This window comes from Dinoponera quadriceps, unplaced genomic scaffold (assembly GCF_001313825.1).
Source record: "Dinoponera quadriceps isolate SergipeBrazil2010 unplaced genomic scaffold, ASM131382v1 scaffold3, whole genome shotgun sequence".
In the NCBI taxonomy this organism is placed as follows: Eukaryota; Metazoa; Arthropoda; class Insecta; order Hymenoptera; family Formicidae; genus Dinoponera; species Dinoponera quadriceps.
Window position 1 is genome coordinate 641,742 of NW_014554293.1, and position 25,637 is coordinate 667,378.

At 46.5% G+C, this 25,637-nt stretch overlaps 4 protein-coding genes across 6 annotated transcripts; 3 read left to right on the forward strand and 1 right to left on the reverse strand.

Moving 5' to 3' along the window:
* Positions 1-633: 633 nt before the first annotated feature.
* LOC106742842 lies at positions 634-14,050 on the forward strand. Of its 2 annotated transcripts, XM_014616150.1 has the most exons (15): positions 634-1,262; positions 2,903-3,040; positions 3,408-3,604; positions 3,718-3,859; positions 3,993-4,089; positions 4,299-4,493; positions 5,331-5,483; positions 5,576-5,837; positions 6,677-6,964; positions 7,043-7,250; positions 7,770-7,957; positions 8,051-8,343; positions 9,476-9,682; positions 10,808-10,990; positions 11,240-14,050. In XM_014616150.1, exons 2-15 carry the CDS (start codon positions 2,910-2,912, stop codon positions 11,396-11,398), a joined length of 2,703 nt encoding a protein of 900 aa, XP_014471636.1. In that variant the 5' UTR covers positions 634-1,262; positions 2,903-2,909; the 3' UTR covers positions 11,399-14,050. The 2 variants fall into 2 exon arrangements, with proteins under 2 accessions (XP_014471636.1, XP_014471645.1); XM_014616159.1 differs by lacking the exon at positions 9,476-9,682.
* Positions 14,051-14,345: 295 nt separating this feature from the next.
* LOC106742868 (COP9 signalosome complex subunit 6) lies at positions 14,346-16,903 on the reverse strand. The gene is made up of 6 exons (XM_014616207.1): positions 16,467-16,903; positions 15,945-16,390; positions 15,137-15,420; positions 14,878-15,043; positions 14,590-14,783; positions 14,346-14,512 (listed from the first exon to the last, which is right to left on the reverse strand). Exons 2-6 carry the CDS (start codon positions 16,204-16,206, stop codon positions 14,372-14,374), a joined length of 1,047 nt encoding a protein of 348 aa, XP_014471693.1. The 5' UTR covers positions 16,207-16,390; positions 16,467-16,903; the 3' UTR covers positions 14,346-14,371.
* A 578-nt stretch (positions 16,904-17,481) lies between these two features.
* Positions 17,482-19,707, forward strand: LOC106742863 (phosphatidate cytidylyltransferase, mitochondrial). Its single transcript, XM_014616194.1, has 2 exons — positions 17,482-17,874; positions 18,116-19,707. The coding sequence occupies exon 2, from the start codon at positions 18,478-18,480 to the stop codon at positions 19,591-19,593; it is 1,116 nt and encodes a 371-aa protein (XP_014471680.1). The 5' UTR covers positions 17,482-17,874; positions 18,116-18,477; the 3' UTR covers positions 19,594-19,707.
* On the forward strand, positions 17,886-24,787 carry LOC106742853 (uncharacterized protein C2orf16). 2 transcript variants are annotated; one of them, XM_014616171.1, is made up of 5 exons: positions 17,886-18,069; positions 20,014-21,671; positions 22,627-22,797; positions 22,967-23,107; positions 23,418-24,787. In XM_014616171.1, the coding sequence occupies exons 2-5, from the start codon at positions 20,028-20,030 to the stop codon at positions 23,574-23,576; spliced, it is 2,115 nt and encodes a 704-aa protein (XP_014471657.1). In that variant the 5' UTR covers positions 17,886-18,069; positions 20,014-20,027; the 3' UTR covers positions 23,577-24,787. The 2 variants fall into 2 exon arrangements, with proteins under 2 accessions (XP_014471657.1, XP_014471666.1); XM_014616180.1 differs by lacking the exon at positions 17,886-18,069 and adding an exon at positions 19,570-19,652.
* Positions 24,788-25,637: the final 850 nt, after the last annotated feature.

Here is a 25,637-nt window from a genome sequence, read left to right on the forward strand (position 1 = left end):
ACACATTCGTCATACAGTCGCTTTTGTAGTCATTTTTACAGCAAGCCATGACCGATCGCACGTCGCGATTCTCGAATGCGACTCGCCTCGCCAGAGTGTTTATTTCGGAAAGTTAATTGACCGCGGTCCGTGACGTACCGCGTCTCCTCGAGGACCAGCTCGGAATTCTAACCCAGGGTAACGATCATGCGACTTTTACCCAAGAGTGGAAACGTGAAAAAGCACGTTAAGCGTGATGGCTCCTAAATAGTTTTGACGGTTACATTGCCAACCTAAAGATATTCAAACGGCGATATTGTTTATTTTTATTTATTTTCTAACATGTACGCTCATGAATTTATACGACTTTTACAGAAATGGACTGACGACGAGAATTACTCCGAACAACTTCCTGCGACACGAATCTAAAGAAGTTACGTTTATAATTGTCACCAGCATTGCCGTGCGATGCCGTAGTCAGGTGTCTCTCCGTCCCGGTGTTTCCTCGACGCGGCTCTCACCAGGGTGGCTCACTTGGTTTTTGACTTACGCACTATATCGGTTTCTATATAGGGTTTGGCAGGGCGCCGGCGCCGCGCTCTATAAATAGCGGGTGCAACGCCAGCCGCCGCGGACAAAGTCAGGAGACGAGGGTGCGCGAGGGGAAGGGCTGAGGGGGATGAGAGTGGGCGGGCGGCAGTGGTTACGAACGGCGAGCGGCGCGGCAGTAGTAACGGATAGTAGTCTCGCGGCCGGTAGTAGTAAACGGCTGGCTCGTCGCGACCCTTCCGAACCGGCCGGACGATCAATCGAGCCGGCGAGAGAGAGGCACGACGACACCGGCACTACCTCCTCTCCGGGCTCGTTCTGCCCCGAGGGAACCCGGAGCTCGGCCTCCGGACTCCCGGAGATCGCGTTAATGCGCCGAGGCGGTGGAGTGAGGAAGAGTGAGCCGTCACCGGGGGATTGTCGGGGGGAGGTGGAGGACGGCAGCCTTCGCGATCAGGACGTCGAGGAGTCACGAACGGGAGTTCCCGGCTGCCGGAAGCGCGCGTAGGAAGTGAACGGCGGCCGAGTTCGGGGATCCTCGGGGTGGTCCTCAGGGTGCCGGCGGTCCAGGAGCGCGGGTTTCGCCTGGTCTCGACTATGTGCCTCGAAGGGATCCGGCTGCTGGGCTCGTCGCCGGTGACCGTGCGTGGCGTCGACGCGACGGAGCGCACGACGTGACTCCGTTCACGGGTCAGCTGATCCGACGAGGTCGCGGAAGACAAAGGAGGAGAGAGGTGATTATGTAAACGGGAGCACGCTGGAGAGATCCGCAGGCCGGCTCGTCGCCGTCTCGCCGTTGCGCTCGTCATCTCGCAACTCGTCGTGTCGTTCACGAGCAGACCGGTGAATTCCCTCCCCGGCTCTTAAAGAGTGACTAATTATATTCGCCTCGTGTGCGACGAGGTTACTAACCAGCCAACCCTCCGGCCTGCGCCTGCGTGTCCAGACGGTGTCTCCCTGAGAGGGAATACGAACGGACGATGCTCAACTCGCGGAAGTCTTTCGGATTGCGAAAAATCCGACGCAAACTTACACCGTGAACAATCCGCTCGGAGCAGGAATCTGAAGTCGGAATTTCAAATAGAACCCGCGGCATCGAGGTCTGTGCGTCGAAGAATGTACGGAAACTCACGGTCTTGAATCGAGATCCAAGTCAAGCTCGAAAGTTCGTGACCTCATCGGCCGAACGACGAAATCGAGAACTTTAGCGATTAAGGTCTAATCGCCCGGAGAATTGAACAGTCCGATATGCTTCGAAGGTCGCGGACTTTGACATTGCTAAGGGATTCGACGATAATATTGCGATAATAATCTCGATTACTTCAACAATCCTTCTCCGAAGATAATAACTTGTATTAACAGTTACATTTATTACTTAAGGGTGACGCTTTGGATTAACAATTAACAATGCTCCTAACCTTACGCTTTGAAAAGAGAGTATAGTCATTATAAATAGAAAAACCTCAAGAACTTTTTAATATGACATATACATTTTCCAAGATATCACGTAGGACGAAATGACGAGGTGATGAGATGAGAAACAGGGAGAAGAGAATTTGTAGAAAATATCCGCGTCTTGGATAACACCTGTTATATGAAGATAATAACTGTTAATGGGTGCATTCAGAAAACACAACGATTGTACAATCGTTGAGTGATTATCGCTTTTGATCGAGGTATTCTTTTAGATTCATGGAGTAGATATCTCTGAAAGAATATTGATTAACGGCAGTAAGTTCGCTCGTTCAACGGCCGCGTTCATTGAAGGTGACCCGTGTAACCGGAAGTTGTTATTCAAAGATAATAAACGTTAATGCGATCGACAACGCGTTAATTTCGACTCAATCGAGGATCCAATGATCAACGGATTGCGATGATCGACGAGCTAGTCCCGATTGCATCGTACGGTACATATGCGAGTGCACCGCGACTGGCGATTTATGGGTAGGAGGGAAGGGATGATTAGGTTCCTCCGGTCGGATTTATTTTACGATCGCGCCACTTCGGCACGTCCATCACGCGTATCTTTGACATATCACGCTAACTATAAATTCAAATCGATTAGCGGCCTCTCAGAGCACTCCGGTTCACTCCGGACTGAATACATCAAAAAAACGCTCGTCACTACGACTATTCTAGGGCTTCTTCGTCGGTGGGGGAGAGGAGACTCACTCCGAACGTGGCGGGAACCTAAATAGAACAAATAATGACGTCGAAACAATGAGAAAGTAATCGGAAAGTAAATTTACATTTTCTCACCATTTTGCAGCGTCACAGTGACTTTCTGTTCTACTTGGTGCAGACGAGTGAATTCGCGGTCGCTACTTTTGAATTATTTTTTCTCACAAAAGACTTCCCCACGTTTGCTTCACAGATCCACGATGGCCCTCGTGATGTTGCCGTGCGACCTGCCCTGGTGGCCGGCGGTGGTAAAGCAACTGGACAAAGCCGCCGCAGCCAGGAAGTCCCAGGAACTGATAGACGCGATGCAGCGACTGCATGACATGTGCAAGTACGTTACACTCGCGTAATCTCCCGTCGTTCTACTGGGACACACACGCACACACACATACAGGGTACAGAGTTTCGAGTCATTAAATAGTAGAGGAGTGACGAACTTCATCTCTACTGATACATACACAACACGCGAGAGATGTAAATCCGACTGGGCTACTTTGTATATACTATTGTATATAGTTAAAACGTAGATAAGTGTTTATACAAAACCTCAGAATTATATCTTATGGTTTTTTGAAGGGAAATTCCTAAAAATCACCTGCCAAACGAAACTTTCCAAATGAGAATACCCCTTTAATCTTGAAATGGAAAGGCAGATCGGCGTTTTCGTATTTAACGAAGAAACACTTGGGTCTGTTCAGCATAAGCCTCGATCCCGAGGAAGACGTGCAGGACCCTGACTTGTTCGCCGAACTGGCAACCTTCCTAGACGAAGACCTCGACCTCGCGGAGAGGGAGCAGGTGTTCACGAAGACAATACCGCGGATGGTGGAGAGGGCGAAGGCTTTGAGATCCACTAAGCCGCCGCAAGGTTTACACTTTAGCCTCCAGCAGCAAGGTACCGCTACAGCGAGATCGATTGCCCGGCGAAGTTTCTCGGGATATCGCGAGACCCGAAGAATCTTATGATCTCAACGTATGTGTACTCGAGAATTTATTTGTTTCGCGCAGGTGATAGCATCGAATACAGTTACGCCTTCGTATCCTCCTTAATCGCGAACGCATTCTTCTCGACGTACCCGAAGAGAACCACGAAGACCCACCCTACGTTGCGCGACTTCAATTTCACGAACTTCTTCAGACATCTTCACAAGTGAGTAACTTCCCGAGCGGATCGAATCCTCGGAAAAGTTCGTCGAACGATTCCAAGTGAAAAAGAAAAAAAAGAACAAAAAAGAAAGAAAGTAAAAAGTCATAATATTTTCGTACTTTCTCTCGTTTTTCAGAAACGCACAGAAAGCTAAGCTTAAAAGTATCTTTCATTATTACAACTATCTCGAGACGGAGCATGCGCTCGACGGCCGCCTGGTAATTTCCAGACAGGTATACTCCCTTCGTGATAACTGAATAAGAAAATTAAGTTAAGAAAATGTCATATTTAAAAACTTTACCGGCAGAATACTGGCGTGCGTTTAACAATCGCGCGTTACGTTCGCGGTCTTCGATTCTCCGTCGATCGATTTCCTTTTGTTCTCGATTAAATTGTCAATTGAATTCCGAGACAGTAAAATCTCAATTCTCGCAATTCGCAGGTGATGTCGGCTAAACAATGGTTGACTATCGAGGACTGGCTGGAAAGTAACGTACCTCTGTGTCCGTTAACGATACGCCACGAGGGTCGGTTGGAGAGGATGGAGACGGAATCGAAGGTGCTGCAGGTTTGCTTCGCAGACGCTAAGATCGGCGGCGGAGTGCTCGATGGGGATGTCACGCAGGAAACTGTACATGTAAGCAACCGGCATGAATAACTGGCAAAGCTACGATGCGAATCGTCGTGGCTTCGTGGTTCTAATCTTATCTCGTTTCGTCCTCGAACAATCTCAAAGTAAATTCAATTGTCCGAATCACACCCCTTTTCTTCGAAAAATTCTTCGATATTATTGATTTTGTACAGCCGATGAACGTTTCGCCAGATTGTGCTTCCTCGATCATTGTAAAGAAATAAATAATAAAAATACAAAGGTAAATAGATAAAAAGCTTTTTGAGCTTTCCCGTATTGAAAGGATCGAATTTCTTCGGAAACTTGCCATTCGAAGGAAAATTTGTATCTTTTAAGTAAATGAAAGCGATTCAACAGAAGGGAAATTTCTCTGTCTCCAACAAAAAGGAAATTCCTCTATTTAGTTAAAATAATATTTATGTTTATTATGTGACATCTCATCGGCTTATTGTCGAAAACATCTCGGCATCTTCACGAGACAACAAACGTTCCGAAACGTTCTTCTTCGTGGGAGATATTTTTCTTGATATGTTAACATATGTTACATGGGATTTAATAAAAAAAAAAAAAAAAGAAATACGAAGAGAGTGATAGAAAATGAAAACCGATCCGCAGATCCCGCAGCAGAAATTGGTCGGAAATATCGCGATGTCTTTAGAAAATTGATGTACTTTCGGCGTTTCCGCCTAGAAAAGTAGAAGTTTCCGAACTCTGCAGCACGAGAAGATGACATAAGCAGTGAAGGGGCCCCCCGAAATAATATCAGCATCAAGTCCCGAAAAGTCGCTATCCGCTGTGGATGGACGGATAAGAAGAACAGATAAATAAATAATTGCATTCCAGGTGGCGACGCATCCCGAGATGCTCGCCGCGATACTATCCGTCGAGGCCTTAGAAGACAACGAAGTACTGATAATCGAGGGCGTGCGGCACGTGTCGAGGATAAACGATCCGCGGCACAAGGCGATCTTCGAGAGCATCCCGAAGCCGAACGTGGTGAGTGAGCACGCCCGCGCGACGGAGCCGTTCCCCGTCCGCGAACGCACTTGGAGAGCGAGATGAGCAATCGTACAGTTTCCCGAACGCAGGTTACGGTCTGCTGTATAGACCCCGAGGACTACTCGCGGCTGCCGTTGACGCAATTCGAGGAGGACAACATTCTGCGCGAGATGAACAAGTCGCTGTTAGGCTTCCGCCAGCGACACGTGCCCAGCAGTCCGACGGATCCCATCAAGGCGGAACCGGAAGCGGAGATCGGCATAGGCTCGCGCAGACTGTCGCCGATCGGCGAGAGCTTCAGCAGCACCCCGCCGGAAACGGAGGGCGAAGACAAGGTCTACTCCAAGACAGGTGGGGGACTAAGGCGCGGGAGAGAAAGGCCGACTTGCGTTTCACTCGATGTTGCGTCGCAGATTTTAAGATCACGCTTTTACAAGTCGCGTAGATATCAAATCTACCGACTGCGTGATATTTACACGGACTTGCTAAGTTGCTAGGAAAGACAGTTCATATATATGATTTTGATATTAATTATGAAGATACTGAATATCAAAAGCGGAAAGGTTGATAAATGCGGGCAGTATGAAAATTGTGCCGTTTAAATTCAACTGTGGGCTTTTAAGCGAGAAGAGACGGTGTTCCTCAGTTCGTGATTAAAATAGGCACAACGCACGTAACGCTTATTTCCTCTTTTTTATCAATGAGTCGATCAAATTCGCCAAATCCACTGTCGATTTTTCGTGGCGTTGGAAAATGTCAAAATTGTGTGCCGTTACATTTAAACCAAATAATTTTACCAATTTTTAATGGGTTAATTTAAGTGAAGTTGGATATAAAATCCACTTTACGCATGTTTAAAATATCTGTAAAGTGATATAAAAGGTGTACGTGCTGTTAATATACAAATGTTGTTACTCGGGCTTACCTGTGTGAGCTTTTAACAGAAACCAAATATAAAGATCACGAAATATAAGAAGAAAACGAATCATTCCATAACGATTGATAGATTACTTATTGCCTGCGTAGATGACACACACAGCTTACATTATCTACGCGTAGACGTAGGCTATTGTATCCTACGCATAAACGTCCGACCCTGACTCGAATTGTATCCCGCTCGTTCGCCTGTAGTATTACCAGTCTTCTCTTGTTTTCTTTCTTTCGTCCCTTCTTTCTCTTCCGGCGAGCAGACAAGCAGTCCCCGCGCGAAGACTGCGGCAAATTGGACGGCGCGACGCAGGAGGTGCGCAGCAGGCCTAACGGTAAATCAATGAGACCGCCGAGCCCGCACAAGATATGCAAGGACGCGAGCTGCAGCAACAGCCGACGGAACCGCTTCATCGTGCTCGGCTCGAGCGGCGAGGTGCTGCCGGTTACGCGCAAGTCCCTCGGCCAGATGTCGGTCTACAGCAGCTGCAACAGCCAGAGCACCGACAGCTTCCACAGCGCCAAAGAAACCATCGACGAGGAACCAAGCGGTGCGCGCCGAAAGCAGAGCGAAACTATCCGAGCAGGGGAGAGTCGCGACTTACTAATGGGGGCGAACGATTTTCCAGGGGAGGAGGAACACAGACTGACGAAGCGTTACAGCGCGCAGCTGGACACACCCGAAAGACGGGGCACCTTTGCGCAGCGACTGAAGGACGCTCTGAAGCGGGAAAGCACGGCGACCGGCGCGACTTCCTCCAACACCTCGTCCGGCGAGAGCAGCTACGCCGTCGGCATCAGCGTCAGCGGCAGCCACGTCTGCGATCAGGACATCAAGTGAGTTCGTCGAATGGTTACCGAGATTTCGCGGGATGAACGGATACACGAGGTGTCTCGCGAGGAAACCGACAAACTTCTAGAATCGGTTTTTTAACGGTCGTCTATAACAGCCGTAAAGTGTGCGGTAAGACGTAAACATTCTGGCGATCATTTAACCAATTCCTCGTTAACTTTTGCAAATTTCATAAAACACATCCCCCCCCCTCCCCCTCCTACATTTCGTGCATTTTCCTCTTAGTTTAACCCATTCTACCTGCGCACCACAGATACACCGAACATTCTCGGACACCCTACGATATTTTTATGTCGTTATAATTTTCTGGAATAACCCCAGCGAACACCAAATAACAGTAACATACCTTAGTTACAACACGAGTGTTATATTATCGTATTTATATTGTTGAATGGGAAATTATAACCAACAGTTATGTTACTGTTACTCGTTTACTGGAAAGTCTGCGAAGGATGGCGAGAGATCGCAGATCGCAACGGTGTAACGAGCGCAATGCATTGCAGGGTAAAAAGAGGAGGCTCGAGGGGTTTCGTCCTTCGCGACGAGACAGTGGACGAGGAGTTCCTGAAGGAATCCCTGGAGGCTGAGCAGAAGTGGCTCGGCCGGTTTCGACAAAGCCAGGGGCCCATGTTCCAACGGAAAGACACAAGTGCCAGCAGCAAATACAGTTTCAGCACCGAGTACAATTCCGGCGAGTACAGTTGGAATTCTCCGAACGAACGGATTAATGAGCGGCGGTTTACTCGGCGAAGAACCACTTGTGAATTACGAATGAACCTTTTAGATTTCTGCTCCGAACTGGAGGAGGTGTACGAGCAGCTGTCCAAGTGGCTGGAGGACCCGATAGTGGCGGACGAGAGCCGAGAGCTGGATGCGAGGGACCGGGCGGTGGTACGATTCGCCGGTTCGCTCCTGAAGCGCGCCCTGAGCGAGTCGTTCGCTGGCGTGCCGGTCCAAGAAGGAGATCCTCAGCCGTTCATCGACTCGAACGACGTGAGCCAGCGGCACAAGCTGGCGTTGGCCGTGAGGAGCCTCAGCTTGGAGCTCGCTCGTCAAAAGAACCGAAGACAGCAATCAGTAAGGCCCAGCGGATTCTTATGGAAACGTACGGCGTGCCTGCGACAGAATGGCTGAGTTAGAAAAAGATCGGGTTTAATTCGCGAGACGATTCACTCAAGGGTGATTTTCTCTCTCTCTCTCTCTCTCTCTCTCTCTCTCTCTCTCTCTCTCTNGGAAAAGCATACCGATGAACTGAATTCTTGAAGAATTAAATTAAAAAAAAAAGATGTATATTCACAAAATGACATTTGTGATCGATTTACAAGCACACTTGTAAAATTGTCTGAATACTTTTCTTTTAATCGAGCAATCAAGAAATGGCCGCAAAATTAACTTGACACGGGACCTTCCTTTTTAATCCATTTTCTCATGATTTTGTCTATTAATTACATGACCATTTATTTATTGCTTGTTCGACCAACCATTGCTTGCAACGAGCGACCAAGAATCTTAATTAGTGCTTTTTCTCTGGAGTCAGAAGAGCTAGATCAGCAAGTTAATCACATCCTTCATTTACACTAATAGCCATCCTGTTGAAAATTTCCAAGTGGATTTCCACGGAGATCTATAGGATCATGTGAATCCATATAGGATGATAAAAGTCTATACAAGAGTCCACGGTACGTGGAAATCCATATAAAAATCCACATGGTTTATGAAAATCCACATGGATCGTTAAACTAGAACTCGGATTTTTGGCGCAAATCCCCAGGAGCAGCCATGGATTCCATATGGTTTTCCTATATGGATTCCGACCTGGTTTTCCTCAACGGGACAATTAAAGATGCGAACGCTATTTAAATTACGAACGCTCATAGCCATAAGAACGTACGGATATCCTTGAACACCTCGTTGCGTTTATTAAGATGGAATGAGAGACAGCGTGAGTCGGTTTGCGCCGAGGCAAAGCTGATCTAACGCGGACTAAAGCCTCTTCAACGATACGCCGTATGTCGGAGTCGGATATTGGGACGCAACCGACGGTCCAATGAGAGAATTAATTTTTCGAAAAGGAGATCTCGCAGGACCATCGGCTGCGTTCTGACATCCGATTCCGACGTACGGCGTATTGCAGAACAGGTCTAATCGGCGAAACAAAATACCGGGATTCTGAGTTTCGACTACAGACAGGATCACGTGCTCTATACAGGTATCTGAATCGGCAGATGTAGATCGCTACGAGGACGCCTCGTGCGAGATGGTAAGAGAAGCGAAGGACTCCCAACGTAGGAAACTTTGGGCCGTTACGTTCACGTCGGAAGTGTTCCAAACGTTGGTCGATGATCAGACCACCGTATGCCTGTCCATGCCGGCGGCTTCCAGCGCGAAACGCGCTCCGGGCGTGCTCGGTGCCGAGGTGATTCTGGACTTGAGCCGTATATCACGCAATTGCATGAGGCAGCGACTGTGTTTACCGTATCCTCTTTTTTGTCTGTTGAATCATCTGTGTTTGAAGAGATTGTTCGAGAGGTGCGGAGGAGAGGACGCCAGGTCTGACTTCCTGAAATGTCTCCGTCTCTCGAATCTGAACACGCTCGTCGAGGCTTGAGTATTGTTCCGGGTAAAATTGCGTATTTGGTTCGGCCTCTTCGCCGATTCCAACGACCCTGACATATATCGTCAAGGACGTGGCTCTGAACGATATAGGAAATTCTAGCCGTCGCTCGTTGTCTGTTAGGAAATTATTACATAATTTCCATTTCTTACACATTATACATAATTTCCATTTTTAATATATGTTGTAGTAGATTCATTCATAGGAGTACGACAGATTTTTTTTCTCCATGAGGTTCGCAGTTTTCGTGAGATTTCGTGAGATTCGGGCCGTCGCTATTTTTTATTGTTCGTGATTCGGTAACGACCGACAAGCGACGGCTAAAAGCCTTTCGCAAGTTAATCAGAGCCGCAACCTCGAGCAATACATGTCAAGGTTATTGAAATTGGTAAGATCGCCGCTAATATGCAGTTTTGTCCTGTTCCGCGAGACTTTTCGTGATTCTTTCCTTCTTTCTTCGACTCGGTGCATGCCGGACGAGTGGTATCAGCTTCTCTCATCTGACACGTTTGAAGATCTCCCGCGACTACTAACTACATATTGACACACATATACACACCTGTCTGTCTCTCAGTCTATCCGATTGACGATTCTCTCCGTATTCATGTCTCTCTCTCTCTCGCTTCTTCGTTCTTCTCGGATTAATAACCGCCGGGGGCGAGAATGCCTCGTTCGAAGTCATTCTCCCCGCGGCCGTGATGAACGCTCGGCGCGGTTCCTCGCAAAACTAAAACAAAAATAACACGGTTCAGCTTCTCCTGCGTCGCGCGCATCTCCGTCGACTTTAACCGTCCGCATCAGAGAGCGACGATTCGACAAATCTCCGCCGTCTCTACTAACCAGTGTACTTCCCTGTATCGGGGAGAGAGCGTAGCGACGCGAAGGCAGGATAACAATTTACAGCAGATCGCGTTACCTGTGCCGTAGTTGCCGCGCGAGAACAGCCCTCAAGGCGGTGGGTTGCTACCGGTGGCCACCGGTAATTGGGGATGTGGGACTAGATTGAAGGGTGATCCGCAACTTAAGCTGGTTGTTCAGTGGCTCGCGTCTTCGTTGGCGGGCGTGCCCAGGCTAATTTACTACACCTCGGGCAATGCCGGTTTGTCTAAGGTAAGAAACAATGATCAATCGGATTAATTTTAATATCCAATCTTAATCAAGAGAATCATGATATTCTTCCTTATATATGAGAATATCTATTCTCGATTTAAGACTAATTTTCTCCCGCGTATGAAATAATAATTCATGTGTGTTTATCGTCTGAATAGTAATACGAATTATTACCGTTGGCGGATATTCGCTGTTGAAAATTTGAACAACGTAAAAGAGCGTTCAGTAACCGACACTGACGTTCTCCAGTTAGACACCGTGAGCAGAGTCCTGATGGATAGACGTTGGTCGGTGGGCGATCTGGCAGCCGCAACTCTCAGGTTCGCCGTGCAAGCGATCGAGGAGCGGGTCGAGGGCAAGAACAGCCTCTTCGAGGAGATCATCGGTATGGATAAGCCGAGTCCTTAGCCCGACACGATGCTGTCCGTTCTGGTGGACGTGTTGGCTACCATGATCGAGGACGGCCTATTGCGAACCTAATAATGTATATCAATATCCCCTTCCCCCCTACCACCCCCGCCTTTCGCGGGGAGAAACACAAAAACAGAACGGGTATTTAACTGTAGCGACGCAGGATCGAGAGGAGAACTATTCTAATTCGTACGCGAGCGTAGCTTTAGGTGAAACATGTAACGAGTTTAAAGAGGTATTCTCATTCGAAACGTCGCCTTGTGATTTTTACAAATTTTTCTCGAAAAAACTATAGGACATACAAATTTGAAGTTTTATACAAATATTTATTTATACTTTAACTGTGTGTGCGCGCGTGCTGTGTATACATATATATACAGTAATTTCTACATATTACTCGAAACATTTTATGTGCAGATATCCAGCAAATTACGCACAAAGATTGCTTATGTGCATAAGCAAAACTTTATGTCGTACGTCGTCATAAAGCTATCAAATGATTAGCAAAATTTTCGCGTGATATTTTCATTATAAAAACGTGAGATGCTCACATGATCAAAACGAGGGATGTTATGCGAATACAGCGAACGACTTGCGAGCAGACATCTGACTTGAAAGCTGCGCAATATACTGTCGAATCACGAGCAAAACGTAGATAAGCCTCATATACAAGGCTTATAGACATAACAGGCGCAAATTTTGCTAGCAAGAATCGTTATTCAGGTATTATTTCAATATTAATAAGGTTATAAATCATTTTGAGCAACGCCGAACGGAAGTTTTGCCTGCATGTTTACCACGATACCGGACGTTATAGACTTCTGAAACCAAAACGGTGAAGAAGATTGTTATAATTCAACTATAGATTTATAATTGTGGCTATCGTCCTTACCACGATGGAAAAAGAAATTTTGTTTACAAATGGCACGACTTAAAAAAAATCGATTTTGATCATTTTTTTCGGCTTTGAGAGTCCTTAAAAATCGAAACATTAAAGGTACTTCGTCGTGGTAGGAACGATAGCCACAAATTTATAGTTTAATAATTTTCTCGCCGTTTTGGTTTCAGAGAGCTGTAACGTCTGAAATCGTGGCAACCTCTTTGCGTTCAGCGCTAAATCGTCATTAATATTGAAGATAATACTATGTGGATATTACTATATATATGTTGTATAGTTAAAGCACGTCGATAAATATTTATACAACACTTCAGAATCGCATGTCTCATGGTTTACTCAAAGGAAAAAAATGTCTAAAAATCACCTGCCAAACGAAACGTTTCAAATGAGAATACTCTTAGACGATCAATCATTGCAGATATCGAGTCTTTAGCGAGCCTTGATTTCGCGTAGAGAGGGAATTTCTCTTCCTCACGGTTTTCATTCTTCTGTACTGTTACTCGTCTAGCATATCAAAAGGATATCAGGCAAACTCGCACAATTCGTCGTACAAGGCAATATATCAAATAGAGACGTAGTGTCGCTGCGATATTTTCTAGTCTGTAAACGTAGAGGCTGTCGATGCGGCTTACACGTCCGCAATTGTTCCCGTTGCGTGTCCCCCGAGAAGCAACGGCCGGCGTAGACACCGTGTAATACCGGAGCTTCAGTTATCTTTTAATCACGTCGTTAGTAAAAGAATGTGAGGAAACTCCTTATGATTTCGCGCGATAACGGTCTAGTCGGTATATGTGTGTGTGCGTATCTGTATGTATGACGCGTGTACGAGAGGTCAATTCCGATTTTACTTCATATACGAAACAAGTAACTGGACACAGTTACATGCAATAATTAATGAGGCACAATATACTAAACTATATTTTGTACAATAAATATTTATATATATATATATATTAAGTCGCTCTATATTTTAAGTCAAAAAGAAATATATATATACGTAATATGCGAATAGATTTTTAGAGGAAAAAACACTTTTAGTAGTATTTTCTAATAAAATATTAATATATATATATATACATAAACCACATTTTTTTATAAAGATAAAACTTATATACATAAACCGCTTCTATGTAAAACCGCAATCTCCGGTATCGAAGAGTGGGTAACATGGCCTACGATGGACTATGCTTGGTAGTGTGTAAATCAATTAAAAAGAAATGAGGTCTTCCATTATTAACGCGAAACATGTGAAAGTATTTGTTTTATGACTTCTATATACTTTAGATAAACTTCTCTCATTCCTAATGAGAAGCTTTATCTCATTCTATCGCATTCTAAGCAATGATAGGAATGTTTCAAAGTCTATATATATATATATATATATATATATATACCATATACATGTGCAGGAAAAAAGTATACATATATACGTGGAGTATATATTAATAAATTTATATCACACAAAGAGCAAGTGAAATTTTGCCTCTATTTGAGATCTTCCTGTCCTGTCTAATCGCGATTCATCGTTTTTTTTTTTCGATATGTGCATACAAGTTTTATCTTTTTCTCCCTCCACGAGTCGGCTAAACTCAAGATCGATCTCAACAGAAAATGAAACGTATCTTGCTACGCATCACAGTTTTCCTTTTATTAATATCACACGTTATTGTTAATTAGAAATATCTTAAACATACCATCTGTATATATATATGTATAAGATAGCATTCAATAAATATTATTTCCGAACAGTATTGCTGACAAGATAACGAATGCTTTCCGCGGTCATTCCGACCGTATTCCCTGTTACATATTTTTTTTTTTTCTTTTATTTCAAGTGATTGCTGCGGAACTTTTTTGTTACTTCTTTAGTTTTATTTTACTTTTTTTTGTTTTATTTACGTTCGATACAGTATCTAGAGTAGTATTCAAACTATCTCGCGATTAAGTTGGCTGTGTGAATTTCTCCCTCCTTCTATCTTTCTCTTTCACTATCTCTCGTTAAATCCTGAGCTCGGCACTTATCTAGAAAGTAAAAAAAGACGCGTATAAAAACAACAGATTGTATTCACATATCAGAAGAAGAGGCTTCGTAGACGCCGCCCCACGCCCTGCCTATCATACAAGATATTAAATTTGTTTACAAATTGATTTATATTATTACAGCCCTTAGTTATGATACCGAGATACGTCATCAGACTGAAATCGTTGCATTGCTGAAACAGAAAAGAACATTATTTGACACCGATCAAGGAGGGAACGGCTGTATTCTTCGAAGAAGAGCCATACTAACATTGTAAAAGTCGGCTCTAAATTTCGGATTATTTAGAACAGGCAGTCGATGACTTAAGGAACAAGCCGCTCGAAGTACTTCATGGTTTCCTTTCAATTCTCCATTCTGCACAGCCTGCACGTATCTCAAGACGAGTTTCACTCTCGAATGCAACATTTTGATGGCGCTGTGTTGCGCCGTTAAATGTTCAGCCACTGAAATTGAACGTTCGATTTACGCATCATCGATTCTGCCATTTTGTCAACGAACACAACGAATAAATTCGTTTCAATTATACGGCGTGTTTACCTAGTGAACTTTCGCCCTGATCGTTGTTACACATCCTTGCTACATGATCGACTCCGATTCTCTCAGCCTCCTCGGTGGCTAACGTGTAAGTTAATGGAACAAATAACATGGTGGCTTCGCCATTGACTAAGTCGATTACCGATTCGTACATGGAAACCGATAATTGCTGTAACAATCCACAGAATTATGTAGAGTACGATCAATGGTGAAAGAAGGAAGGCTCACCTTCATCAAGACACATTTATCAGTGAGAACTTACGTCTGTATTTTTCGGTCTTGGGTCCAGTTTCAGCAGCACAGGGCTTTCATTTATTTCGCAAAGCTGCTTGTGCACTCTGATGTCTCTTTCATTCGGCATATCACCGGTGGTGTACCAGCCCAAAAAGTCCATATCACTGAAAACTTGCTTAAATTGTTCCTCCTTTGTATTATAGTAATCTCTATCGATTATGACATCGTCGCCGATGCAGGTGAACACCAATTCGAAGGAATTCATTATTTCTATATTACGACCCTTCTGTTTGCCAATCAAAGCACCGTAAACTGAAAACATATGATTATTATAGATTAAATAATGTTGCTCTATCAGATATTTTTGGCAAAACTTATCGCAGGTTATAATGCAACTATCACATTGCTTATATATAATCAAAATTTTAGCATAAGTAGCAATTATTCTACTTATCATTATAAGTTACATTAACACGTTGAATGCTGCATTGATTCCTATTGGTCACACAAATGAATGATGATTAAATCACTAAAAAGTATGGTAAATAAATATAACACAAAGTACATGCGTCTATCATCTCAGTTCGTTAGCTCTTTATTGGCCACACAGCCTGTTTTATAAATGCGATAAATTATATTTTGTACGCAACTTGACGAGACATGGTGATATCACAGTACTGGTCACTGATGACCTTCACAGCATTCAACGTGTTAATTGTCTCTGCTAAATGAGACATGATGGATGAACAATGTTACTGAAGCGAATTACCAATCAACAAGATCACGAGTGTCACTCTATAGGAAGAAATCCAACCGACAAGATTAGAAAAACCTACCCAACTGATCACTGCCCTCCTGAGCTCTGAGTCTAGTCCAGTGCTCGCTGATGTTCATAATCACTAATGGGTGCAGATTGATGGATACCGAGCCGATGGTGCCGGAGGATGCCATGACCTTGATAGCGCTCATAGGGGTCGCGGACATGGTGGGATTCCTCTCGGAAGTGTCCTCGTCAATCTCCATCGGGGTGTCCCCGGAGCCCGTAGCCGGGGTCTCCTTATTGCTGGAGGTAGTTGCGTTGTTTTCGTCGACCTCCATATCGTAAGCCGGCCCGTCGCTTTTGTCGTTCGTTCCACGGAATCCGCCGACTCGTCCGTTTACACAGACCCGCGAGAGGGGGAATAGACGTAGCGACTGACAGTGCAGTTTCTTTGAATCAACACCTCCGCCGTGCACCTGTCGACCTGAACACGATCCTGAGAACGAACGACCAGCGTCACCCCTGGAAATGGGTAATGATCGACCGTTGAATCGATGTTCGATTCTTCCTTTTTTTCGCTACACGATCGATGGTTTACCTTCTCGACGGCTTTTAAATCCAGCTGATTCCAACGCTCTGCGAGAGACGTCGAATGTCGGTCTATTCCATGAATAAGCTTTACCGCGCTTACGACTTCTACCTGCGCACGACAGGTCGGAAGAACTGTTTCACTTCTCGTTAACGGAGACAAAAAAGTTTATCCGACATGCCGTTCGCTCGTGCTGCTCAAGAGTGAGTAGCTAGTCTCCCCAGACGTCGAGTCGTATTACTTGGAAATAAAGGCCTCTCTAACCTATAATTCCGACATACCGTTCGGAGATGAAAAAGATTATTCGGTCCGTTGTTAACCGTAGCAAGGGAAAACAAAAAAGTCGTCTAACTAATTGTTGAGCAGTATTGCTAAATAAAACAAGAAAAATATAAAAGACGTCTAATCTACCGTTGAGTCGTACTACGTCTTCGCGTTGTCGGCAGAAACGGTGGCGGCTCGTAGCGGGAGCTGCGAAACTAAAAAATGGAAGCGGCTTTGCAACTATTGTTCTACTAAAATTCGTGAATCTGATTGGTGTATAATCTCAATTGTAGACATAACAGGGAGTTTTTGCGATACCGTCTTTTAGATACGGTAAACGCTAACTTGTGTTCCGATATTCACTGCTACTATTGCGACAATTTGTATTAAGCCCGTATCAGACTACGGATCGGGGATTGAAATTAAATTAAATTTGGCCAGTGCAAAGTTAACTGAACTCCATTTGATGAAATTTAGTGAACTTTGCACTGATTGGTCGAATCAATCTCCAATCCAATCTAATACGATCTAAAGGCCGGTATTGATAGTTCGATCTTATATTTAACCGTCTTAAGTTCATCATCAGATGTCCCGTAACCAATGAAATAAGCTGTACAGTATCTGAAAATTAAATATAAAATCCGACTGGCAAACATCGTACCTAAAAGTAACCAGCATTTTCACGAATTCCTGACCAATCACGTGACACTTCGCGCCGGTATTCCTCTGGACAAGAGTTTTCGCGCTTTCGTATGTCACATTGGTCTGTTCTTTATAGCTGCACTGTTGAACTAGTGTGATAAGTTCGAGTGAGACAAGCAGATGTCTTCTCACTTCAACTTATCGCGCCAGTTTAGCAGCGCAGCTACAACGAACAGACCGCACGCAGTTCGGTCGTGGAATTATCTCGAATTGCGCTCGTCGAGAAAGTTCGCGGAGGCGCACCGGCGTGTGCGGTTAAAAACTACGTCGTTTCGTTCGAATCTTATCCCCGTGTACACAGTCTCACACACACACACACACGTACATCTGATTTCATCCTTCTCCGCGTGACACGTTCGACGTGTCTCGTTTCGGCGGCCGAAGACATTTCCCCCAGACTGCGCGGGAGTGACCGTGAATGCATCCGAGAGCGAGCCAGCGAATCGTCGAGGTAGGTAGGGATCGAGCGTTTGCCGTCGTGTAAGAGCGAGGCATGTGTGCGGACGGACGCGAAGGTGCGCGCTGATCGTGCACTTTTTTTCTCGCTCGTGTGTTCACCCGGGCGTGCTTTACGTCCCACGCACCCGAGCAAGGCCTTTCACCGCCGAAACACTGACCGAAATATCACCCTCCTCTTTCCCCTCAAGTGAGTAAACTCGAGCGAGTGATATATTTTCGAACTGCGTTTCTAGGTTAGGCGGGCGACCGCATCGGGAGAGCGTTGCTCGCGTGATCTCGCAGGGGACGCGAAGTCGTACGTGAATCGTCGCACGGAGGGGACTCTCCACGCCGACGGGGGACGCATGTGAAGTCTCTCGCGGATCTGCGAATCTCGTCCTCGCACACCGTCCATTCACACAGGCCACGTCGCGGGGCCCCAAGCTTCCCCATGGTGCGAACCGTAACGACAACTGTACTCTTACGATTGTAGAGCGTCTTTCAGCTGTGCGAATCCTCCGACGCGTTCGAGTCGCTATTTGAAATGCGGACGGCCACGCTAAAGTGCTGAGGGTACCAGCCGACGTAGCGACGCGAGAGTCTCGAGCGGTCGAGAATGCTGGCGAAAATCCCTCAGGTGTCCCCACTGCGGCACCTACTGCGAGAGTTCCCCGGGAACGTAAAGTTTTGCTTCGCCTACGGATCGGGCGTATTCAGGCAGGCCAACAATGACAATGAGAATATGCTGGATCTCATATTTGTCGCGCGCAACCCCAATAAGTGGCACGCCGAGAACCTGCAGAGAAATCCCGGGCATTATGCCCACCTGTTGAGACTCCTCGGGCACAAAGCGATCACCAGGGTGCAGGAGGGATCGGGCGCCAATATCTATTACAACACCCTGATCAGGACGAGCCAGGGCCAGCTCGTCAAGTACGGAGTGATCTCCGAGGTGTCGCTGATGGAAGATCTCCTGGACTGGAACCACTTGTATCTGTCGGGACGGCTGCACAAGCCGGTGAAAGTGCTGGTGGAGCCGGACGAGGGCTCCCAGCTGCGCACCGCCCTGGTGCAGAATCTCCACTCGGCGGTGCACGCCACTTTGTTGCTGTTGCCCGAGCACTTCACCGAGATCGAGTTCTTCCGGAAGATCACCGGGCTCTCCTACCACGGTGACTTCCGGATGATCTTCGGCGAGAACAAGGAGAAGATCAATAACATCGTGGCGCCGCAGCTCGCTCACTTCAAGCAGCTGTACGAGCCGGTGCTGAAGCACTTCGACAACTACGTGGACATACCGAGGTCGGACGACGTGGCGGTCGCGTGCCACCAGGACACCAGCCCGGCGGCGAAGGTCCATCATCTGAATCACCTGCCGCGAACGCCGCAGATCAAGCTGGTCCGGGCATGGTCCCACGGGCCGCGCTCGAGAGACACGGAGGACTGCCTGCGGGCTGTCGCGCACGACCCGGAGTGCTGCGAGATCCTGGAGCAGTGCCTGAAGGATATCGTCTGGCGGTCCAGCGTGACGCAGAGCCTCAAGGGAATCGTCACGGCCGGCCTCGTGAAATCCGTTAAGTACAGCGGCGCCAAGATAATTAAGATGTTACAGTCGAATGGGCCCGACAGGCGCACGCTGGCCGCCAAGCCGGACTCGAGTAAAATCGAGAAGATCGTTGAGGCGGTCGTGAAGAAGACGGAGGCGAAAGGGACGGAAAAGCGCGTCGAGTAGTGTTACCGAACCGTCCGGATTGTTAGATCAACCCTCTTCCCGACACGTACACATTATATGTAAATTCTCCCACGCTTGTATCGCAAGAATAAAGTAGATAGTTTCTTCATTCAAGTGTGTGACGCATTCATTGTAGGCGTAACTCTTTGATCCGCGACTCTCAGATTTGCTCTTTGCTTTTCTTTTCTCCCGAATCGAGAACGAGACGTTATCTGTAAGATTATATTATCCGATACACAGGGTGTCTGCCAGCGTAAGGAGAACATTCCCCTTCGATGGTGTACCTCCTTCGGAACCATAGTGCTCCGAACGCGTCTCGAAAGCAAACTCGGAGGAGCTCCTTACGCCGGGACACCCAGTGTATATCCGTGAGAGGAGACACGTGGCGCGAGGCTCACGCGATTCTGCTGTGTTTTTCAGCGACCGCCCGGATTATGACACCGATGGACTCCGACTCCGAGAGCCAGGACAGCGATGAGGGTCGGCGCTTTCGTTTCGAGGCTACGCGCAAGGAGCCGGTTGCGCCCGTGGACAGGAGCGGCCGCGGCAAGTCGCCGAGGAAGAGGCCGTCGAAGCACAAGTCGTCGCGCTGCGACGACAGCAGGTATTGTCACCGCGAGCGGAAGGAGCGGTCGAAGCACGAGAGCCGGAAGACCGACGACAAGGACCTCCGGCACCTGATCGGCAAGCACGCGTGGAGCGGACGGCAAGAGGACGGCAAGAATTCGCACAAGGACCACCGGGACGCGTCCGCCGGCTCGAGGCATTCCAGCGGCGACGCGAGACCGCGGGACTCGAAGCGGCAGTCGGACCGGAGCGTCCACCGGGCGCAACGGTCGCGCGAGCACTCCTACGAGAGGAATCACGAGGAACGGGCGTCGAGCGACAAGCGCCGGTGCACCCGCGAGAGGCACAAGCATCGTTCCCGGGAGCGCTCCCACCAGTCGGCCAAGGCGAAGCCTTCGGACTGGCCCAGCCGCGAAGACCACGGCAAGCCGGACTCCGGCAGGAAGCTGTCGGTGAAGGAGAACAGGTCGCAGAACTCCAGGAACCACTCGTCGCCGAAGAGCGCCGCGCGGGACGGCCCGACGTTCCTCGTCGCGGCGGCCGAGGATGCGAAGAAGGAGCCGTCGTTGGCGGACGCTCAGGACTGCGAGGAGCTGGACCTGTCGCAGTTCGACGTGCTGTCGGAGACCGACGAGAACACGTCCGACGGGCCGACGGACTCGCGCTGTCCCCGCTTGTCCTCGCGGCACCGCGACTCCGGCGGAGATCGCGAGCCGCCGAAGAAGCGGGCGCGAACAGAACGGCGGGCAGGGCGCAAGGTAAACGCGAGGAGCGACGACGATGACGACGACGACGAGCCGTCCACGGCGTCCGCCGCGAGTAATAATAATCCTAGTGCCGTTTCAGATTCCTCACTAGTCCCGGCCGCGACGATCCCCGAGAAAACGGGGGACGCGCGCGCGGACTCCGCGAGAGAAACGCACCGCGAGCCGGCGAGCACGACGCTCGCTCGCGGCGACGCGGCGCGTCTCGGGGAGAAAGACTCGCGACACCCCGCTGTCGCCGCTTCGGGCGAGACGCGATCGTCCGAGAGAGTCGTGGAGCGGAGCGAACCGCAGACCGGTCCGCTCCCGACGCCGCCGGAAGTGACGTCCCGTACGACGTTCGGGCAACTCGAGACGTCCTCCCCGAGGCGTCTCGAGAGGAACGCCGACGGTGCGGGTGACGGCGAGGGGACCAGCAGGAGGGCTATCATCGGACCTTGCTTACCGCCAGCCGTCGAACCTCGAGCGAACGACCGACGCGAAGCCGTGGAGGACGAGGAAGCAGCCTTCGGCCCGGCACTGCCACCGCATCTGCTGCAACGAATGCGCGACAACGAGTCGCAGGACGGGATCATCGGCCCCGTGCTGCCGGACTGCGCGAAGAAAGCCTCGCCGGAAGCGGATTCAGACGACGAGTGCGCGATAGGACCCTTGCCCGAGGACCATCCGGCTCTGAGGAACAGCCGCGTGCACCAGCAGTTGGACCTGAGGGCCCGCACAATCAAGTACGAGAGCTGCTCGGAGCAGGTAAAGGAAACACATTCGGTCAGAGTTGCCTGGAGAATTCCAGTAGGTAGCCATCGTCAATTCCCTCTTTTACCCTCCCGGACTTTGTTCAACGGCGTTTTAAACTGCCGGGAATTGGAATAGGAAATAATGCGTGACGCTGAAATATATTTATGTAACTTTGTGCTAGGAGATAGCTTTGCTTCAACTGGTAAAGCGTTATCGCTCTGACTTGAGGAGCTTGTGAGACTCTGTCTGTCGTATCGTTCAGTGCGTCCAAGGGGCCGCTCGCAAATTTCATATTTTTCTAGCAAAACATTTTTACACATTTGTTTCGCTTACTAAATAATATATATTAATTTGACGTGAAGTTGAAATAAATATACAGAGTGCGAATTTGGTAACATGACTTCTACACAGTTTAACCCATTCTACTTTCACACGCGCGTATCCAAACTTTCCAGACATCCTGTACATGATATTACAAATATGAAAATATTTTTTTTTCCTTAATGCTATATTGATACATTAGTTTATCTAAGAGAGATACACATATAGTAGAAAAAGAAATGTTTGTAAAATACAATAATACAAATACTTAACATACTTATCTCAAGGAACACGTATAAAAAGTGTCAATTTTAGTTGTAAATATCTTAGCTATCGAATAGTCGATTTTTTTCTAATTGTACGAATAGTTGAATAATACTGAATAATTTCAACATGTACGTAATGCAAGTTTCATCTCATTTTTATCAAATTCATTTCGCCTTACAACCTCCTTAAAGAAACACGCAGCCGATATAATAATATATAGTTTTTTTTTTTTTTAATCGATATCTAAAACATGTTTGTAGTACAAAAACTTTAAAGATATAAACGTCGTTAAATTTGTATTTTTAGTTCACTGAGAAAAACAACAGTAACAGAATTGGATCGACGAGAGAACAAGAGCAAGAATTCGTTCGTGTTTCAGGTCGACGTCGACAACAAACGCGAGGAATGGATGACAGAGTTGCCGCCGGCCCAGGCTGCCAACTTAGGACTGGGCCCGCGCAAGTTCCGCATCAGGGATGGCCCGGATATGTCGGACAGGTCGTGCTGGACTGACACGCCCGCGCAACGAGCTCAGAAGCAAAGAGACTCGGTGAGTGGCGCCGTACGGTGGCGATTCGGCATTTTACACAGTGTTCGTTTACACCGACTTCATGAACTTCATGGATAATTGCTGATTAATACGCGTATTTTGAACGAGAAGTAAATAAGGCCATAGATATGATGATGTTAATGTTGTGTCTGCGATATTTCCTGCGCAGGAGGTGAGGAAATTTAGCAATACGGAAGATTCAGACAGAAAACGCGCGAAAGAACGTCACAAGAAGGAAGCGGACAAGAGCAACAAGCACGAGAAGTCTCTGTTGGAGATACACCAAAGTAAAATGGCCAAGAAGAAAAAGGTAATTTCACATCTCACTCGCGAACGCGTTGACGTACTTCTGTGCGTCACACATTCGACTAATTTTTCAAGTGGATTTTCTCGAAAACGAAGCCTCACATGAAACATTTTTATTCCACATTTTCGATGTATTTTTTCGAGAGAAATCATCTCCTTCCTGGTTATAGCACAATTAGTGGGCCACCCTATATAAACAGTTAAGAGATTCGTGAAATGGTATCAACATCAGAACCCCGAAAAGTTAGCATCCGCCGCTGCTCCTGTGCGATCGTCGCTCGCACCGAGAAATCTAACACGATCTTACTTTTTAGAAAGAGGAGAAAGAGGCGAAGCTAAGCGGGAGATCCACGAGAAGGCCGTTCGACAGAGACATCGACCTGCAAGTGAGCCGATTCGATCAGGCGCAGAAGAAGACTGTTCTTATGAAAGCACAGATGCTCAACGATAGATTCTCGCGTGGGCAAATTTGAATCTTCACCGCTTGAAACGGGCTCAGGATAGAAGTGACCGTTGATCGCGCGGTCGAATTGTCGATGGAGTGCCAATTCAGAGATTGGCGGACGTTGAACGACGTGTGTTCGACGTCGTGCAGATTGGTGCCTTGAATTTGGAGCGAGTTCCGATATCTTCTGATTCATTGAATCGGGATCTCACGTGAACGTTTTACAGAACGGAGGGAATACGTACTTTGAACCTAGTTCTATTCATACTTTTTTACCGTGATCTGTATAATTTAATACGCGACGCGCGCGCGCCACCGATGGCGCGTAGCGACGTTTTCGTGAAATTTTATTTAGCGATCGGCGAGTTTGGCCGCGATCCCGGTTTTATTTTTGTGAAAACGTGCGGCGCTTTCTCTCTCTCTCTCTCTCTCTCTCCCTCTCTCTCTCTCTCTCTCTCTCTCTCTCTTTTTTCTTTCTTTTTTCTCACGTCACGTTTCTCTCATCGTCACGATCTTTCGGAGAGGAGCGCCGAGTCGTAAGTTGGAGACACACAGTGTATTAATATAAATTTATCTGGATACATATATGTATCAGATACGAACCGATCGTATTGTTTTAGAAGAGAGACGAAATTTTCGTAACATCTCGTTTTATCTCTTTCCTATAAAGTCGTATTTCGTAACGCGCCACGACGACGCATATGTGTCACATTTCGGACGTCGGTATCTTTTATAAATAGCGTTCGTTCACGCATATGTTCACGATGTATATAGCATTGTTCTTGTGATTGTATCGTAAGAATGAACCGATAACAATGTAATGTAACAATGACAGCAACAACGATGGATCGTACGGCCAATTTCCGCGCGTAGCGTGCGCACGCGCGCGCGCGAGTGTTAAGTAGATATGTCGCTTATTGTATTCGTTCGTCGCACGTATTTTCTAAGCGAGACAAGTACAAAATAGTGTAAAATACTTAGCACACACGTATGTAACACGTACGTACCTCGAAGAAACACATATTACTGTGAACGCGAATAATCACGTGCTCGCGATGCTTCCGTGAGCATGAGGTTAAACGACAGCACTGATACCGTTTACGCTTTCACGTGGTCGCGTCGTGCGAGAAAAACTGTATCGTTACGATTTATACCATGCAATATTTGACCATAATTTCACGACGAAATTATGCCTGCGTAATTGCATTTCGATACATAAAGATCGGACATGTCAATTCATATCGTCTTTATCTTTTCCCGAATATCAATTTCCTCTTACGACGCCAGCCAGATTTACAGTCCCTGTTCATATTATTAGACGCACCTTAATTTTTTACAATTCGTTGACTTCCGAGGACCAGCTTTATAATACGGCTCATTTATCGATCGAATTATGTTAAGGAGCCATTATTCTATAAAAGGTATTTTTTATAACGTCACTTCACTTGGCTGTTACAATGATCTTGAACAAGTATGAACCCGCGCTAATTGCATTATTGATAATAACGGAAACAGACGTGAGTTTTGAGTGCGTGTCAATTGAAATTTAGTTTTATTTTTATTTATTTGTGACTTGAAACTTCAAATTCCTTGCTTACTAATAGAAAAATAAATGTCTGTGTGAAAAATATTAATATTGTTTACAAAAATTCTGGGTATAACAAGTGATTTGACATCTTAGAAGACTTCAGAGGTAAAAGCGCTGATTGACACCGAAAATTATTCTAATCGAGTAAACATAAAATTAGTAGCTTTTCTTCTCCTAGTCTGTATTCTATTAAAAAATCAAAGTGCTAATAATATGGCCAGTTACTGTAAGTATAAAGTATAAATCGACAAGAGTGGAAGCAATGTTAAATGTATGAAAACTATTCCAAATTATACACAATTTTAACTCTATAAAATAATATTTATATCTTTCAACACAAGGATATTTTTTATGTCATAAAAACTATGAAGTTCCATAAAAGTTATAAATTCCGAGATCTACATGTAAAGCATATACCGGTAAGAGTTAAATATGTGAGAACTATTCAAAATTACATACAACTTTATCTCTTTATGAAATAACATGTAATTTATATCTTCC